Source organism: Tenrec ecaudatus, chromosome 8 (assembly GCF_050624435.1).
Source record: "Tenrec ecaudatus isolate mTenEca1 chromosome 8, mTenEca1.hap1, whole genome shotgun sequence".
NCBI lineage: Eukaryota > Metazoa > Chordata > Mammalia > Afrosoricida > Tenrecidae > Tenrec > Tenrec ecaudatus.
In genome coordinates, this window is record NC_134537.1 from 161,838,378 (window position 1) to 161,854,277 (window position 15,900).

The 15,900-nt window shown below is 48.0% G+C and overlaps 1 protein-coding gene across 1 annotated transcript in view; it reads left to right on the forward strand.

Annotated features, from left to right (window-relative positions):
* Positions 1-1,125: 1,125 nt before the first annotated feature.
* Positions 1,126-15,900, forward strand: part of PDIA6 (protein disulfide isomerase family A member 6) — a 32,534-nt gene continuing 17,759 nt past the window's right edge. Inside the window, exons 1-4 of the mRNA XM_075557099.1 lie at positions 1,126-1,259; positions 8,466-8,607; positions 12,895-12,952; positions 13,414-13,540. Of these exons, the coding sequence (XP_075413214.1) occupies positions 1,241-1,259; positions 8,466-8,607; positions 12,895-12,952; positions 13,414-13,540 (346 nt within the window). The 5' untranslated portion in view covers positions 1,126-1,240. The remainder of the gene's footprint in view (positions 1,260-8,465; positions 8,608-12,894; positions 12,953-13,413; positions 13,541-15,900) is intronic.

The following is a 15,900-nucleotide window of genomic DNA, read 5'->3' on the forward strand; positions in this document are numbered from 1 at the left end:
TCATTGTAATACTTTTTTTCCCCCCTCTTCTTGAACCACCCTTTGAAACTTTCTGTTCAACTCTTTTGCTTCAGTGTTTCTTTTATTAAGTTCAGCTACATTCGAGACAGTTTCCCTCTCTTCTGCCACCCATGTTGGCCTTTTCTGTCTTTTTAATGAACCACCCGGCCCGCAGCTCCCGTAAATAGTTACAGTCTCAGAAGCCCGCAGGAGGATCACTACAAGTCGCATTAACTGGATGGCAGCGAGCTCTTTGGTGAGTTCAGAGCAAGCTGCTTGCATCCCACAGGAACCTAGAAAGCTGCTGCCCATGTGTCTTAGTCATCTGGTTCTGCTACAACGGAATAGAAGTGGAAACCAGAGGGGGGAGGTAACATTTGGTTTTCACCCGCTGGGCGTCAAATATTTAACTTTTGCAAATTTTACGACATTCTAGATCGTGTGAACCCCTTGCTAAGGCTCCTCCCAGGGTGCAGAGGGTAACCTCCTAAGTGAGGAAGCTGAAGCTCCCACCCCATGCTCCTCCCGGAGAATGAGGTCCTAACCTAAAGACTTTGCAAACTGTTATACTCCAGAGCATGGGGCCGTTTAAAAGTCACGGTACAACATCAATATTGGCTGGTTATGTCGTTATTGTATTTTTTTTGGACCGAATATCTGTCTGGACCCAAGGAACGTGACTACTGCTCTCCGTCTCTCGCCCCTGCACAAAGAGGATGAGGAACAGGGTGGGGAGGCCGGGGGCGAGAGAGGACCGGAGAGAGGCACGTTCAGGAGGGAAAAGCGCACAGTCGCTGAGCACGACGAACACCAAGAGCTCGACTCCAGGTGGAAAGTAAACGCACGCGCACGCAGCGCCCGGGAAACCCTGGGGGACCTAGAGCAGGACACCGGAAAAGAGAGGGTTACCCTTGGGTCAGCCCCAGCGGCCGTCAAGCCCCTCCTTCCGCCCATTCTCACCTCCCCTTCCCTCCTCCTCCCACCCAAAACCAAACCGGCAACCTATACCCGGCTACCTCCCATTGGCTGGGTCCTCGAGCGAAGTCTACCTGGACCAATGAGCTGCGGACACGGCGCGGCGGGCGCCTTGAGACACGCCCCCTGGGCGCGGCCCCGCCCCTCCCGGCTGCCTACCTAGTGGGACGAGGGCGAGGGCGGGGCGTGCGGAGCGGCGGAGGCGCGGCGCGGCGCGGCGGACGGACTGACGGACGGACGCAGTGTGGCGGCGGCGGCGCTCAGCATGGCTCGCCTGGTGCTCGGTAGGCGCCGCGGGGCCCGACCGTGGGGCCGCGTGAGGGGCGGGCAGGGACCGCGTGAGGGGTCGCCCGGTCCCGGAGGGGCGGTGTCCGGGAAGGCGCCCGGGGCCCGGGACGGGGGTTGGGGCGGGCCTCGCCCGGTGCCGGGGGGCGCGGGGACGCGCCTCGACCCCCCCACCGGCGCCCCGGGGACGCGGGCTTCCCCGCCGGCCGGCCCTGGGGGTGGGCGGGCGCGTTGCCCCTGCCCAGCCCACGCGGAGTGGGGTCTGCAGGCCGGACCCACGCGGAGGGTCCCGGGCTTTGTCCCGGCTGCGGCGGGGGCCGCGCGGAGGGGAGGGAGACCCTGGACCAAACTTTCCCCCGCGAAGAAACTGCTCTTCCCGGCCGCAGTCGAGCGAGCGTTGGCTTGGGAGGGTGCGGGCGCCCTTGGGTGGAAGGGGCTCCGCGCACACACGGGGCGGGGCGGGGCGCGGACCAGCGCCACGAGGACTCCCCCACCCCCTTTCTCGGTGAGCGGGGGCGGTGGGAAGGGGCGCACTTGGTCCATTCCCGCTTTTGAAGTAGCCCTACCGCACCCCCAGTTTCCGTGGCGGCGGCCGGAGTGGCGGGGACAAGGGGGAGACACGCTCCTGAGAAGCAGTTTCCATGTTTGGTGGGAGAGAGAGGTCCCTAAGATCTGCTAATGGCTTAATTCTTGGGGGTCATCAGGACCACCCCCAGCTTCCCGAGGCGGGGAAGGGGCCTGAAACCGGAAGGGAGGACCCTGTACCTCTCCAACTCTGTGCTGGAGAGCAATAACACGCTCTCCAGACACCAACTTTTTTCGAGGGTCCCCCGTTTTACATTGTTCCAGCCGACAGGAAATATGCAGAAATCGGTTCTGAAATAAAGACTTGTTCGTTCATTAGAAAGGGGCACAGCATAGTGCCGCCCAAAAATAACTCGCCCTAAGATGCAGGAGTACTTTAAATGTGATAAAACTTTTAAACGAAAAACTGAATTCAGCCCAGCCTGTGTGAGAGACGGTGATGAGCAAAAGTTGAGGGCCTGGGCTTGCCTTGACCATGTCCAGGACTCTGACTGTCAGTGACAGCCCATCTTGACCAGCCCGTGGGCCTGACCCCCAGCCTGACCTGAGCGAGTCCTGCAACCACTGTGCAGTAAAATGGGGCTGATGATGGTATTCCCTGGGCTGTCCTGAGCGTATGAGTTAATACATGTACGTGGAAGGTGTTTGCCAGAGAGCAGACAAGACATAGATGTCACTAGGAAGAGTCGATGAGGGGAAAGGATTTTATGTTGCTGTAATTTCCTGTGAGCGTACTCTGACTTATTTCCTGAACATTCTGAGATTCTGTTAATTAGCTCATTGTTTTAATAAATCTAATCAGGCATTTGGGAACTATCTTGGATACTTGAAGGCTGTTTGGGGACCATCTACTCTTGCGAGCATTGTGGGTGGCACCAGGCTATGACTGATGTGGATTTATAACATCCGTCAATTCTGTGGAGGAATGGGAAAGCTGCAGATGGGAAAACCATCTGCTCTCATCAATTCTGGATGCTCAGTTACTCCGATTTCCCGTTGGTGCTCATTATCAGTGAGTGGAGTAGTGCTGTGAATTTTAGAAACAGGTTTATTGGTCAGCACTGACCCACTTTGTCATTTTAAATGAGCCCACGGTGTTGTGTTTGGGGGACTTGCGGCGGGAGGTGGTATTGGCTACTTTATATGATCAGTTTATACATCATCTCTTTCTGTTTCATTTCATTGTTATCTGTACTAGGTCTTACTGTCGTAAGGATTTCAGTTTATCTATTTCATCGAATAACCACTTAAAAATAGGGTACTCTATTGAGGACTGGGCAAAATGAACAAAACTCCATTATCATAACTAGAAAAAAAGTTGGCCAAGCCCCCTGTTCTCCTCCATGTCTTAGTACGGAAGGGGAGCGTGTTCCTGAATTAAAATGCCCAGCTCTTTTGGGGCCCACAGTGCTTGAAACAACCGGAAGAGGCAAGTATAGCCATCTTCTTTATCGTTGGCCCTTAGTGGAAAGCGAAGGGAAAGAACTAACAACCTCACTGTCCTTTAGTTAGACACTTTGCTTGTAGGTTTCTTTTTAATTGTGAATAAGTTACTCGTTCTGTTAAACTGATGAGACATATCACACAGGTTATTTAAGGAGTTCATACTGTAGAGGTTTTAGAACAGTGCCCGGTACGCGGCAAGTGTCATGTACTCAAAATTCCAAACCCTCTTCGATTGACCTTATTTTGACTCATAGCAACCCTACAAGGTTTCTGACGCTGTAGATCCTCACAGGAACAGACTGCTTCCTCTTTGGTTTTGAACCCCTGTCCTTGTGGTTAGCAGTTCAGCACTTAACCCACAGGGCCACCAGGGTTCCTATGTGTCATATATACCTTAGCTATTAAAGGCATCCCTCAGACATGTGCGGTTAAGTTTAAGTTGGTAACAATTCGAGGTAGGCCTGTCCTGTTACTATGTTGTAATGCCAAGAAAAACCCACTTTCTGGAAGATAGTTGAGCATATTCAAGAGAACATCAAACTTTTTCTTGCAAAACTGGACTGAAACAAGGACTCCCTGCTGTCGAGTAGATTCCGACTCGGTGACTAGAAGACAGAAGAACTGCCATCAGGAAGGGTAGTCATCAAAATACTGTTCATTTGCGCAGGACTAGCAACTCTTCTTTGGCCTTTTTCCAAATTGAATGTATTGAGTTAGTATCAATACAATATCCATTTTACCCTCCTAAAAGACAAACATTTAAAAGTAGTGTGGGAGTTGTATAATCGTTTGTCACTTTGAGGATTAAGAGTGTAGGGGTGGAGTCTAGTCTGTCAATCAGAACACAGCCAGTGAGGCTTCTGTGGGCATGTCCTTCCCCTGAGGAGTCTGGGAAAAGTCTGGAATTAACTCCTTGGAGACAGGAGACATTCTTTCCTTTGGTTCACTCCCTGGGAGCCATTGCAGCTGACAAGACACGTGGAACTATGCTAGTGACCTGAGCTGGAGAAGCCACATGGACCCACCCTGATGCAGCCAGAACCCTGGGCCTGGAGAAGCCACGTGGAGACCCCTGCCAGCAGGAGATGCTTACAATGCCACTGGACGTGTAAGACTTCCCACCGGTGACCTGTGATCCTCCTGCATTCACCATCATTGCATGTATTTCCTGAGTCTGGAGAGCACTTTATAGTTTGGTATCAGACATATGGGCTAATATTGGACTTCTGGGCTTGGACGGGACTGGATTGGGATGCTTTCTCAATGTACTATTACCTTTATATAAAACTCCCCCCCAAGCCCACAACTCTCTCATACACATATGAGTGTCTGTGAATTTGTTTCTCTAGTCTACCCAGTCTAACACAAGTAGTAAGGTCCTTAGAGGTTTATTTAGCCAGGTCAGTCTTACTTTCAAGAACCAACTTCTGTCAACTTCTATCGTACTTTCAAACTTATTCCTAGTTAGAGCTGTCTCTGCTTCTAGTCTTGACATATCTCTTAAAGATATACTATTGAGATATTTTAAATCCCCCAACCACTCAAGATCCTGGAGAATTAGGTGTGCCTTTTATACTTCAACACATCTGTTAGGGTGGCTGTGTATGGCTCAGTCACTGCCATTGAGTCAAATTCTGGCTCAGTGAATCCTATAAGACGGTAGGTTTCCAACGCTGTAACTTTACAAGCGTAGAAAACTGAGGAGCCTGCGTTCCTGCTGACTCAGGGCATGGTCCTTTAGTCCCTGGGCTTCGTCTTGTGCTGCTCCCTAGATAGAGATACGTAAATTTCTTCCCTTCAGGCTCCCATCTTTTTAAGAACCTTCCTTCTGCCTCATTTGCTGCTGTCTATAATGAAACGTGTTTAAAGAATTCTCTGTACTCTCTCCAACATGTTCCCTCCCACTCATAAGTCTACGGCAAATGGGCTCCTCACTACACTGTGTACCAGTTGGGACCTTGGTGGCACTGTGGGGCACGTGATGGACCGCAAGCCACCACATTAGTGGGTCAAGCCCATCAGTTGCTCCAGGAGGGAAAGATGAGGCTCTCTGCCCCCATAGAGATTTCCCCCTCAGAAACTGTGTGTGTGTGTGTGTGTGTGTACTCACTGTAAGTTGGCAACCCAATGACAGTGGCTTTAAAAAAAAAAAAAAAAGCTAATACTGTCCTACCAACTCGGTCACTACATTCAATAGACAATTTTTAGCCTTTTCCGTGTAACCTCCCAAACTAATCATTAGCTGTTAGCCATTCCACCGTATCCTTTATGTGGGAACCACTCCTGGTTTTCCATTTTCTTTCCTCCATCCCGCCCTCCGCACGGCAGCAGGACTCTTTCAGACAGTGGTTTGATAACCCTTTTGTGACTTCACAACACTTTTCAAAGCCCCCACTGTAAGTTCCTAAGATAGTGGCAGCATCTATAACTCAGATATAATTGTCTATTATAGATTGTTTATTCGTGCCCATTGTATTTTGAGCACTTAAAAAACAGCGTGGCTTTAATGGAGAAAATTAGAAACAGGAGTTAGAGAGCAGGTCTGCCCACTCGCTATCGAGACAAAAAGCGGCTCAAAGCCCTGTGGCTTGCGGGGGCTCCGTGTGTCTTCCAGCAGACACATCGTGCATCTGTCTTGTGGCTCGGGTTTTAGAATGAGGTCTCCAGACTGTCTTCCAAGGTACTTCTGGGTGGATTCTGAGCCAAGCGCGTGAATGCTTGCTCCGCCCTCGGACTTCACTGGTTATGGGTGTGACCACAGCCCACTGGTCCCCTCCTGCCTTTGCTTCTTGTGTGAGGTAGGGATGATTCTAGTCTTATAACCTCCTGCTGTAACAAGTCCGGTCCGCTAACACATTTGACGGTGCTGTAGTGCTGGCGGTGCAACAAGCAACCTTGGTGTGTGCTCCTTCCAAAAGAAATTGATCTCTGGCTATTTTTACAAGTTTCATCTGCAATGTCCACATTCTCTTTCTGAAGTGAGCATACAGAAATCTAAGCAGCGGCTCACTCACACACACAGCCTTAGAGGGTGGGCTGTTTCCACTTATAATTTACTGTGTCAAAAGATAACTTCATCTTTGAATATTAAAAGACAGGTTTTCTAGCATGGAATGCAAACATCTTTTCAGCCCAAAGTCAGCATCATGCGTATTGGGAACATTTCTATTAAAGAACAAGCCAAAAATAGTATTATCTAGCATTATTCTGGAGATACTAAGTACATATATTAATCAGAAAAGATAAAGCCATTAAGATACCTACAAATTAAAAGGTGGTGAACTTGTATTCAACTTGTAGTATTACCAAGTTGAACAACTCTATGTTCTTACAATATTATTAGTAAGTTCAAAATTTGTTTTTTAATACAGTTCTTGAGCTACCAGAGTAGCCAACAAAAATACACTTGGTCAGCTTTCCCCACGCAGGCCGCTTGGAGTCAGCTTGTGGGTCTTGGCCTCAAAAATTGAGCGACACCTCTCACCCAGAGACCAAGTCCAGTGCTTTGCTGCCGTCAACATGCCACAGAAGCAGCATAACGGTTACACTGTTGTGCCCAGGGTACCGTCTGTGTTACCAAGCGAAAGAAGGAAGGTAAGCAGGCTCATGAATGCTCAGAAAAGACAAAAAAGATACCTGGTGTGCAAGCCAAACTGTAATAAGCTGCATCAGGCAAATGAGCAAGACCATCGAGGTGCATGAACAGACAAACACCAAGCAACTGGTGAGAAGGCTGTGCCAGGTGCAGTGCGTGCCTGTCTGCTGGACACACGGGCGGGGGGCTGGGGGGGTGTCTCGAGCTGCAGTACTTTGCCAGTAGGACTAAACAAAAGGAGAAGAGAAGTCCCTTTGCCCACCGTCTGTGCCCAGAGGAACTCAGAGCCTGAAAGTTACCTCAGCAGGAAGGAGAAAGGAGGAGGCATGGGAAAGGGCGGTTACCAGAGCCTGCTTGGATGGCTTCGGCTTGACACGAAACAACCGAAATACGAACGATCCATCAGACTTAAGGGGCGCATGTTAAGAGCCCTGAACTTAAAGCCATCCTTGCTTATCAATACTTGGTGTAAAGGAGAAACTCTTGACCCCACCGTATACAAGGTTGGTGTTATTACCAAAGGTACCGTCAGGAAAGTGACTGAGCGATTGGGCCTTGGGACACGGAGGCAAGGTTGGGAGAAATCGGCCCAGGTGACCACCTGTCCTGAAGATGATGGGTCCCTGAGTGCTCTCTTATGGGTTTGATGGCAGTTTCACACCAGGAGCTCCCTTTATTGTTTGTGAGGACACGACACCGGTCGTTACCGGGTTACCACCCGGCAGCCTTAAACGTTTGAGGTCAACAAGAAAACTGTTTAGATAAAAATAAAGCACCAGCGTGGAAGGAAAAAATACACTTGTTCCATAATGTGGCTAAACTGAAGACTTCCTGTAGAACTTCCTGTAAAATGCTTTCTGAGCTCACCCAGCAAAATTCAGAGTGCCTGGCAACCACCAAAGGATAGTTATAGATGAAATAGAAAAGAGAGCTATTGCCCCTGTTAAAGGCACGGTCTAGGGGAAGGATGGAGATTTATTTTCCCTTCTTAAAAGTGTTGCAATAAAAGGCATGTACTAATATCTGAATAGTAGCGGGAATACATGTTTGGTGGACGCCATGGTCACAGCTAGATACAGCCTCCTCATTCACTGTGTCACACAACAGAAAATGTCAGTAACTAGTCCCCATGCTTCAGATAGGTCTGTCTCTTGGTGGAGAACGATCAAGAGGAGGAAGGTTCTCCTGTTGGAATAATGCGCTCCAGTGTAGCCTTTGTGAGGGTGGTCTGAATGGGGCGGTAGTTCCTTGTTGGATGGAGACTCGCTATCAGTCGGAGTGGCTTGATGACACCTAGCACCAGCACAGCAGCAGCCCTTGGAGTGTAAAAGGTAAACATGTTCCCACATGTAAAGCACAGTATTTCTGTTGGTTTGCCTTGCTGCTCTAGGGACGAGAGTGAGCGCTGTGTTCCCTTCCTGCTGGGGCTGTCCCAGTGGGAGTGAAACTGCAGGGGCTGCTACAGAGACGGGAGAGGTTTGGAGACAGCTGGCCCAGGCTGACCAGCGGAGAAGGCTTTGTTGCCTGGCGGGCGTTAACCTCCTCTTGACGGTGTGTTTTTTGTGTGTTGTTATTCCAGGTCTGGTGAGCTGTACCTTCTATCTAGCTGTGAATGGTCTCTATTCCTCGGGTGGTGATGTAATCGAATTGACACCATCCAATTTCAACCGAGAAGTTATTGAGAGCGATAATTTGTGGCTTGTAGAATTCTATGCACCATGGTAAGTGTTGTAAAAGAGTTGTAGATTATCTATGTACTTCATCGTGTGTTGTGTAGAAAATACTACCTATATTAAAGTATGGTTTTATTCATCTAGCTTTTCCTGATTTTTAAGGTGAAGTCGGGCGGGAAATGGGAAACTCCCCACAGTACCTATTACAGTTCAGTAAAAGCCACGGAGATAGAGAGGAGAATAAAAAAGTAAGAGAAGTAGCTAATTGGAAGAAAGAAAAACTCAATTTTTCAGATGTAAACTTGTGCTGAGAGTGATAGAATGGAGATAAAGGGAAACTTAATTTTCTGAGGGAGGACTCCTGGGCAGAGGAAGTGGAAGAACCCGGGAAGGATTGACTTTATTCTGTTTGTGGAAGAGGATTATTTCTGGAACCATGTCATTAGGAAAAATCTGATTTCATTTTTAAGTTCTCCTGTTGGCTCATAAGAATAATCCATCGCTGGAGACAAGTATAATGGATGGTACACAATTCTATAACTTCTAATAGAGATTAGAGAGGAACCCGGCTGGCAGGGAGGGGAGCAGTGGGTGTCTACAAAAGGCAGGGAGACTGGGTGCAGGTGGTGGACTGGTGAGCGTTTGCTGTAGGTTCACCACAGCCACAGAGGCGTCATGGTGGGGACCACTTGGTTTATCTTCCCCAGTAGGTGGAGTTGGCTGTGTTAATCCCACTCAGGACTTGAGGCTTGATAGCGTTACAACAGTGTCGATCTCCTGTACATTCTGCATGATTTTCATTGATGAACTCTACTCTTGTGCTTATTGTTGTTTCTAATAAATCTTTAATTCCGTAAACATTTTAGTACAATACTGTATCTTCACTGTGCTCCAGGAAACCTGGAGAACTGGGACTCAAGACTCCTCTGCATTTCGGGTCTGCCAAGTTCTCTACCACTGCTAGGGTGTGGTCTTGCCACTTTGTCATGGCTCGGTTCATTGGGAAGTATCAGAAATGCCCTTCCTTGGCAGGCTCTGCCTTGTGCAGGTCCCTGGGATGGCAGGTTCATTGGCGTTCTCAGGTGGCCTTTTCACCTTGATCACGTATAGAGCTAAATCCTCAAAGAGCTAAATGCCCAGAGCAGACATTTTTTTAGTAAACTCTTGTTCAGTGTTCAAACTTCATGGGATATTTTTTGTTTTAAGGTTTAAAGATCTTGGGACAATATTTTGGGGGGTTCATCTTGCTTCCATGGCTCCAGAACGTCTGGACGTTGGGAACTTCAAATTCTTTTCTGTCGAATACTGCTTTTTTAATCAGAAGTTGCATCAAATAAAGAGTAAACATGATTTTTTTACATGTGAAAAATCCTTTAGAGGCTGAAGTAAGAATGGGTGTATTTTAGAGCATGCTGGGTAAAAGTTTATTGCTTTAGGATTTTTCTGTTGGAAACTCAGTTTGGAAAACTCAACATCAATCTTACTGGATTATTTCATGTAGCAAAGATGTCAAAGCCAAGCAGTAAAGAGTGTATTCACCCCGGGGAAACGCCGTCAGCTAGATGAGTGACAGGGTGACAACGATTCATCTTGATGCCTTCTGCTGTTTTTAAAAGACTCCTGATAGGTTATGTTGAATCCAAATGATCATTGCTGTGTGGGTGAGCATGTTAATGTCAATAAAACAGTACGGACAGCATCAAAAGGCAAGATGTGGGCCACGTAGTTATTAATTACCAGCGCCCAGGCGGAGTTGACTTCATGGTGTTCCCAGCAAGAGAACGGCTGACATTAACCCCTTCTTCCGCCCTGGACTCTTCTGGCAACCTGATAGAGACTTGAAGCCCTTGTGGAACAAGTTTCTTGCGTACAAAAATAAAACATGTAGGCTAATAAGCAAAACCTAAAACGGTGAACTTTAAAAACAACCCAAACCCACTGTTGTCAAGTAGATGCCAACTCACAGTGACTTGTGGGCCACAAAGGCCTTCTTGCTGCTTAGTTTCCCAGGTGGCCAAACATTAGAGAAGCAGACTGCCTCCTCTTGACCCAAATAATGAAAATGAATGACACAGAACAAGTACATCTTTACTTAGTCAACAGTGCCATCATTTTGAAGTCCTGATGGGTATAAACAACGTCCAAAGAGAAAGATGACCATGATAGGAAAATAGCTGTAACTTACCGTCTGACAGGTGTACACAGCAATCAACTGGCATGATGATAACGTTGCCTGCCTTTAGGGGGTTGGACAACTAAAATAGGAATAATGCCCTTCGTGATGGCCGCACAGTTTTTGTTACTAGGCCCTTAGCTAGTAAATAAACTGTAAACTGATATTTTCATACACTGAGTGTGAATGGTGTACAAATACAATGAATGCAAATGAAGAAAGTAAATCATCTAGTTACCTAATGCCTGAAGGGGTCTTAGATACCTAACAGGCTGAATGCTGCTTGCAAAAGTTCAAGGTGACTGTGCCTTGTTAGGCTAGCTGCCAATGCAGCTGCCTGTCTTGTCTCCTCCCTCGCTGCTTTGGTTCCGCTTCTACCTTAGTCAATATTCAATCCACTTCTCTCTCTCTTGTTTCCTTTGAAGCTGGGGCCTCCAGGGCGATCCTCACTGTTTGTCAGGCCTGGGTCAAAGAGGCCTGTGTAGTGTATCTGCCTAGTTCTTCATCTTGCCAGAATCCTGTGTATACAATTGTAAAATACTGTTTTGAGGTGTGGTATGCAAGGATAAAAGTCAAAAAGCATTGCTTCCAGGGTTCCACTTCCTACACGCACGATTATTGCAAACAAAATGTGCTTAAACCTGTCTGGTCAGTAGAGGTTTGCAGGCAGGTTCTCAGTAAAAACCTTCGGGTGAAAAAGTCCAATCAGGCGGCTTCCAAAAGGATCCGGTAGGCCAGTTACATTCAGAAGCCAATGGAAACTATTTGGGGGAATTCTGATCTTGATCAGAATGTCTTGGTGGAGAACATAGGATCACCACAGGAGCTTATTACAAAGACATTTAAAGCAAATTGATATTTGCTTTGGTGAGAGCAAAAGGCCAAGAAAGTTGTGCCGACTTAAGATGGAGCTGTTCATTCTTCAAGGGTAGCAAAGGCTGCCCTATGAGAACTCCACTGGGGACGTTACTCTGTCACACTAAAGCCCTGATCTTGCCTCTTCGGGCTTCTTTTTGCTCCCAAACTCAAAGAACACTTCCAAGGAGCAAGGCGCCTCGGTGGCCCTGTGGGATAAAGGCAGACCTGTGGACTGCAAGAATGGTGCTTCCACCTCCCAGCCACTCCCTGGGAGGAAGCTACGGGTGTAGGCTTCTTTAAAGATGTATCAACAACATAATGGTGGTTGGTTTGATTTGGTTTGGAATTGGGGAGTAATGGCAAAATTTTAAACTTTCTATCAGAGACCTGAGTTCAAGTCCCAGTTAATACATTTCAAGTGCAGTCACCACCTGGACGTTGGTGGGAATTTGCATGTTTGTGATGCTTAAAGGCTTCACTGAAGCTTCCAGACTAAGATGGGTTAGGAAGAAGCGCTTGGTGATCACCATGCAGAAAGCTGGGTGGGTTACGGTCTGATCTGCACCTGTCATGCCCTGGCGTAAGTCAGGGCAGCATTTTGTTTTGTGCACGTGGTCCCCAGATTTGAGAGCCAACCTGATGGCAGCTAATAACCATAGTATCTAAAAAAGGTCGTGCTTAGTTTTCCTTGTTTCTCTTTTTCGTCACCACCTGTAGTAGCACCTGCTTTTTGCCTTCTTAGAGGAGCTAACTTAGTCAATCTGTGCTTTTTTAATCTAAGAAGCAGCCTATTTTGGAAGCAGCTCAGCTGTAAACCCAGGTGGCTGGCCCCCACAATGCAAAGGCTGGATCAGGTCAGGGAAAGTAAGCCTTCAGAGGTGTAAGAACCAGTAGTGGCGCTTTGAACATGCAGCTTCCCGAGCCTCTGTCCGGGAAATCTGCATTTGCAGGGCGGCCCTTGCTTGTGTTTTACCAGACAACCACCCACAGAGGCACACTGGACCCAGTGAACTCTCGGAAGGACCTGCTTGGATGTAGTGTTAGGAATTGGTACGGTTTGTTGAAACTGTTTAAATATAATTGAGTAGCAACTTTAAAATTTTGTGCTATCAGGATGATAGGAAATACGACTTCAGTAAGAGTTGCACGCGGTCTTTTTGTGTAAGGTCACACCAGTCACGGACACCCCATTGCCGTGTGAGCTCCCTGGAGCCATCTGGACTGAAATGTTTTGTTGTGTAATTGAGAACCAAAGGCTACTGGAATGATCATTGCTTTGTGTTCCTGTTTATTTTCCCCTAAAGGTGTGGCCACTGCCAGAGGTTGACCCCAGAGTGGAAGAAAGCAGCAACTGCATTGAAAGTGAGTGTGTGACATGTTCATAGTCACCGTGCGGGTTTGCATATGTATTCCCCAGTGGACACTGAGAAACTGCTTTGCGTATTGAGGCTCAAACGGATCCTTTTCCATTGCGAGGTGGTTGTGTAAGGGTCATTGACATGCAGCTATTGATACGGTCGGTTGTTAATTTTCTTTTTCACCGGGTGGCTGAACGATGTCTTCATGCATCCTCGTTCAGGGGTTTGCACACAGCGCCTCCTCCTGGGCTGTCTTGTGTTCTACCCCATTTCATTTTAAGATGGTCCTGATGGTTTCCTAGACTAACACCCTCATGACTGCTTGTGTTAACTTCATCTGCCCTGGCTTGTCTTGTCTGGGTGTTTACATAAGTCACAGGACGGGCTCTGTGAAACACGGTGCTCGGTGAAACACAGCGTAATGCAGTTGCAAGAAATCCAGACGTCCCCTTACCCCTTTCACAGGGTATTATCAAAGTGGGTGCCGTTGATGCAAACACGCATCAGTCCTTAGGAGGACAGTATGGTGTCCAGGGATTTCCTACCATCAAGATTTTTGGATCCAACAAGAACAGACCGGAAGATTATCAAGGTAAGAATTATCTTCTCTAGTGCGTTGGTTGGAATTGTTACTTGAGCAGATTGGAAAAGCAGTAGCAGAGAACCTGTTAGTTCTTGTCCGCTCTGCTACCTGGCGGTCCCCCATCCCTGTGTACATTTCCTAGGTACAAAGTGGTAGGAGGGCATCCTACCCTCGGAGGTGTGAAGGCGAAATCCCATACGTGGCACACGTGGTAACACTTTTGTTATTTGTGCTCCCGCAGGCCACCCCGCCTTAGCAGTGACAGTAGGGGACAGTGAGTCTCCTGTCTTTCTCATCACAATTGTGTAATGCTTACTAAAGATCTACAAGTGGTCTGACCCACTGGCTACCTGCCCTCATGAAGAGATCGCTGGAGATACGGGTGATATGGCAAAGTGTAGTGAAGAAAAGCAGGTGTGCCCAGCTATCAGCAAGAATAGTGTCTGGGGTCTTAGAGGCTTGCCTTAACACCAACGGCCCCTAAGTGAGGTGCCAGTCAAGTCCACGTGAAAGAAGCAGGCCAGCCTGTGCGCCAAGGATTGTCATTACTAAAATCCGAATCCAGAGGTGGGAACATTCTTGCAGACAGCTGTGGATGATAGTGAAAGCCCAAATCCGTCTGACCGGGTCCTCGGGGGAATCAGTCCGCCTCTGGAGAATCCCCTTGACTTAGGATTGCTAACCACAAACAGATCTTTCTATTGTGGACGGTCAGAGTTACTAGCTTGGCTAGATTCATGCTTCTAATTAAAATATTGAGCATACTGTCCTTAAAGTTTAAATTACGGCTAATTTGATCCATTAACAAACAGATGTTGTGTTACATGGGACCCCTCCATGACTGGTCTCCGAGTCTAGCAGCTTTGTCTTCTGTGAGCCAGAAGTACAAGTCTCTTGGGAACCGCACACATGAAGCAAAGGGCTGTATGATCTGCGCACTGTCTCCTGTTGTACCACTCAGGAAGAAGGCAGTACAGGATCTTTCCTGTGTGGACACCAGCCTGTGCTTACTACTGGCTTCAGCACTTTCTCCCTCTGTGGCACCAACAGTGATACTGTCAGAGTTAGGTCTTTCAGCATCTCTTGATCTGTAAAATGGGGCGTGAGACCCTGGCTGGGAAAGTGAGACATGAGACATACTTGGTGAATGTCAGTGTATTCTGTGCGTCTCTAAGCGGGGGACCTGGTGGCACAGTGGGGTACTTGGTGAGCTGGTCAGCAGTCCTAAACCACAGCCCCTCATCCTTCCCGCCCCATAAAGAGTGAGCCTCGAGACCCACGGGGACGGTTCTCTGTCCTCTAGGTTTGCTTTGAGTCAAGCTGCACTTGATCGATGGCAGTGAGTTTGATTTTGGTTCCTGAAGCAGCCCTGGTGGCCTAGTGGGAAATGCAAACAAGGTCAGCATTTCAAAACAACCAGCCGCTTTGAGGGAGGAAGATGAGTTTCTACTGGTGGGAAGATTTAGAGCCTCTGAAACTCTGTCCTATAGGATGGCTATGAGTCGGAATGGAAGCCAGGAGCTGGGTGCATTTGCCATGTGACCCTCTATAGAGCTGGCTGAGTTTAGGTTAGTAAGAGAAGCTTCAGAGATTTCCCCCTTGGTTTGTACATAACAGCACTCCCTGTCTTTGCCCTGAATGCCCAGAACTAGATCAGAGCTCACACACATGGTACAGAGACCCTGTCTGTCCGACTTCCAGACTCAGGAGCCCATACAACAGCTTCAGCCCTGCAGGCCACCAACTCCGGATTGTCCAGCTACCTGTTGGGAATGCCACCTTCAAGTTTAGTCTCACTCTCACCCGTTGGCTCTTTCGGGTTTGAGAGTTGCAGACTGATGGTAGCAAGGGGCACATTTCTTTAGCAAAACCTCCAGGGGTGCCTTAAGGAAGCGCATCGTGCCTCAGTAAGGTCAGGGAGACCCCGCTTCTCTTGGAATTGACACCAGTCATTACCTAGTTATGTTTAAAACCTCACTACATGTGCATGCTGGGTAGTCTTTCTAACCTAGCCAGCTCCCCTCATCAGCACTTCTGTTACTAAATGAATTCTGTTTTGTTTGCTTGTAAGATGTGATTACTTACGGATTGGAGAACCTTTTTGTAGGTGTGAGTTTTGAAAACAGCAGGACTAAAAACACTCTCCAGGTTTCTAAACCAGAAAGTATTTCCTAACCATTCAGACAGCCCACAAGGTAGTACTGGAGTCCCTAAGATGTATTGGGCACTGAGCCAGGGCTGGCAGAAACGAATGGCTTGCTGATGAAGCAGTGGGGCGTGAAACCTTGAAAGGAACTGGACCCTCACAGAATCCTCAGAAGCCTGATCTTCTAGGATCAAGACCGAACACCATGCTGTAGAAGTGTGGT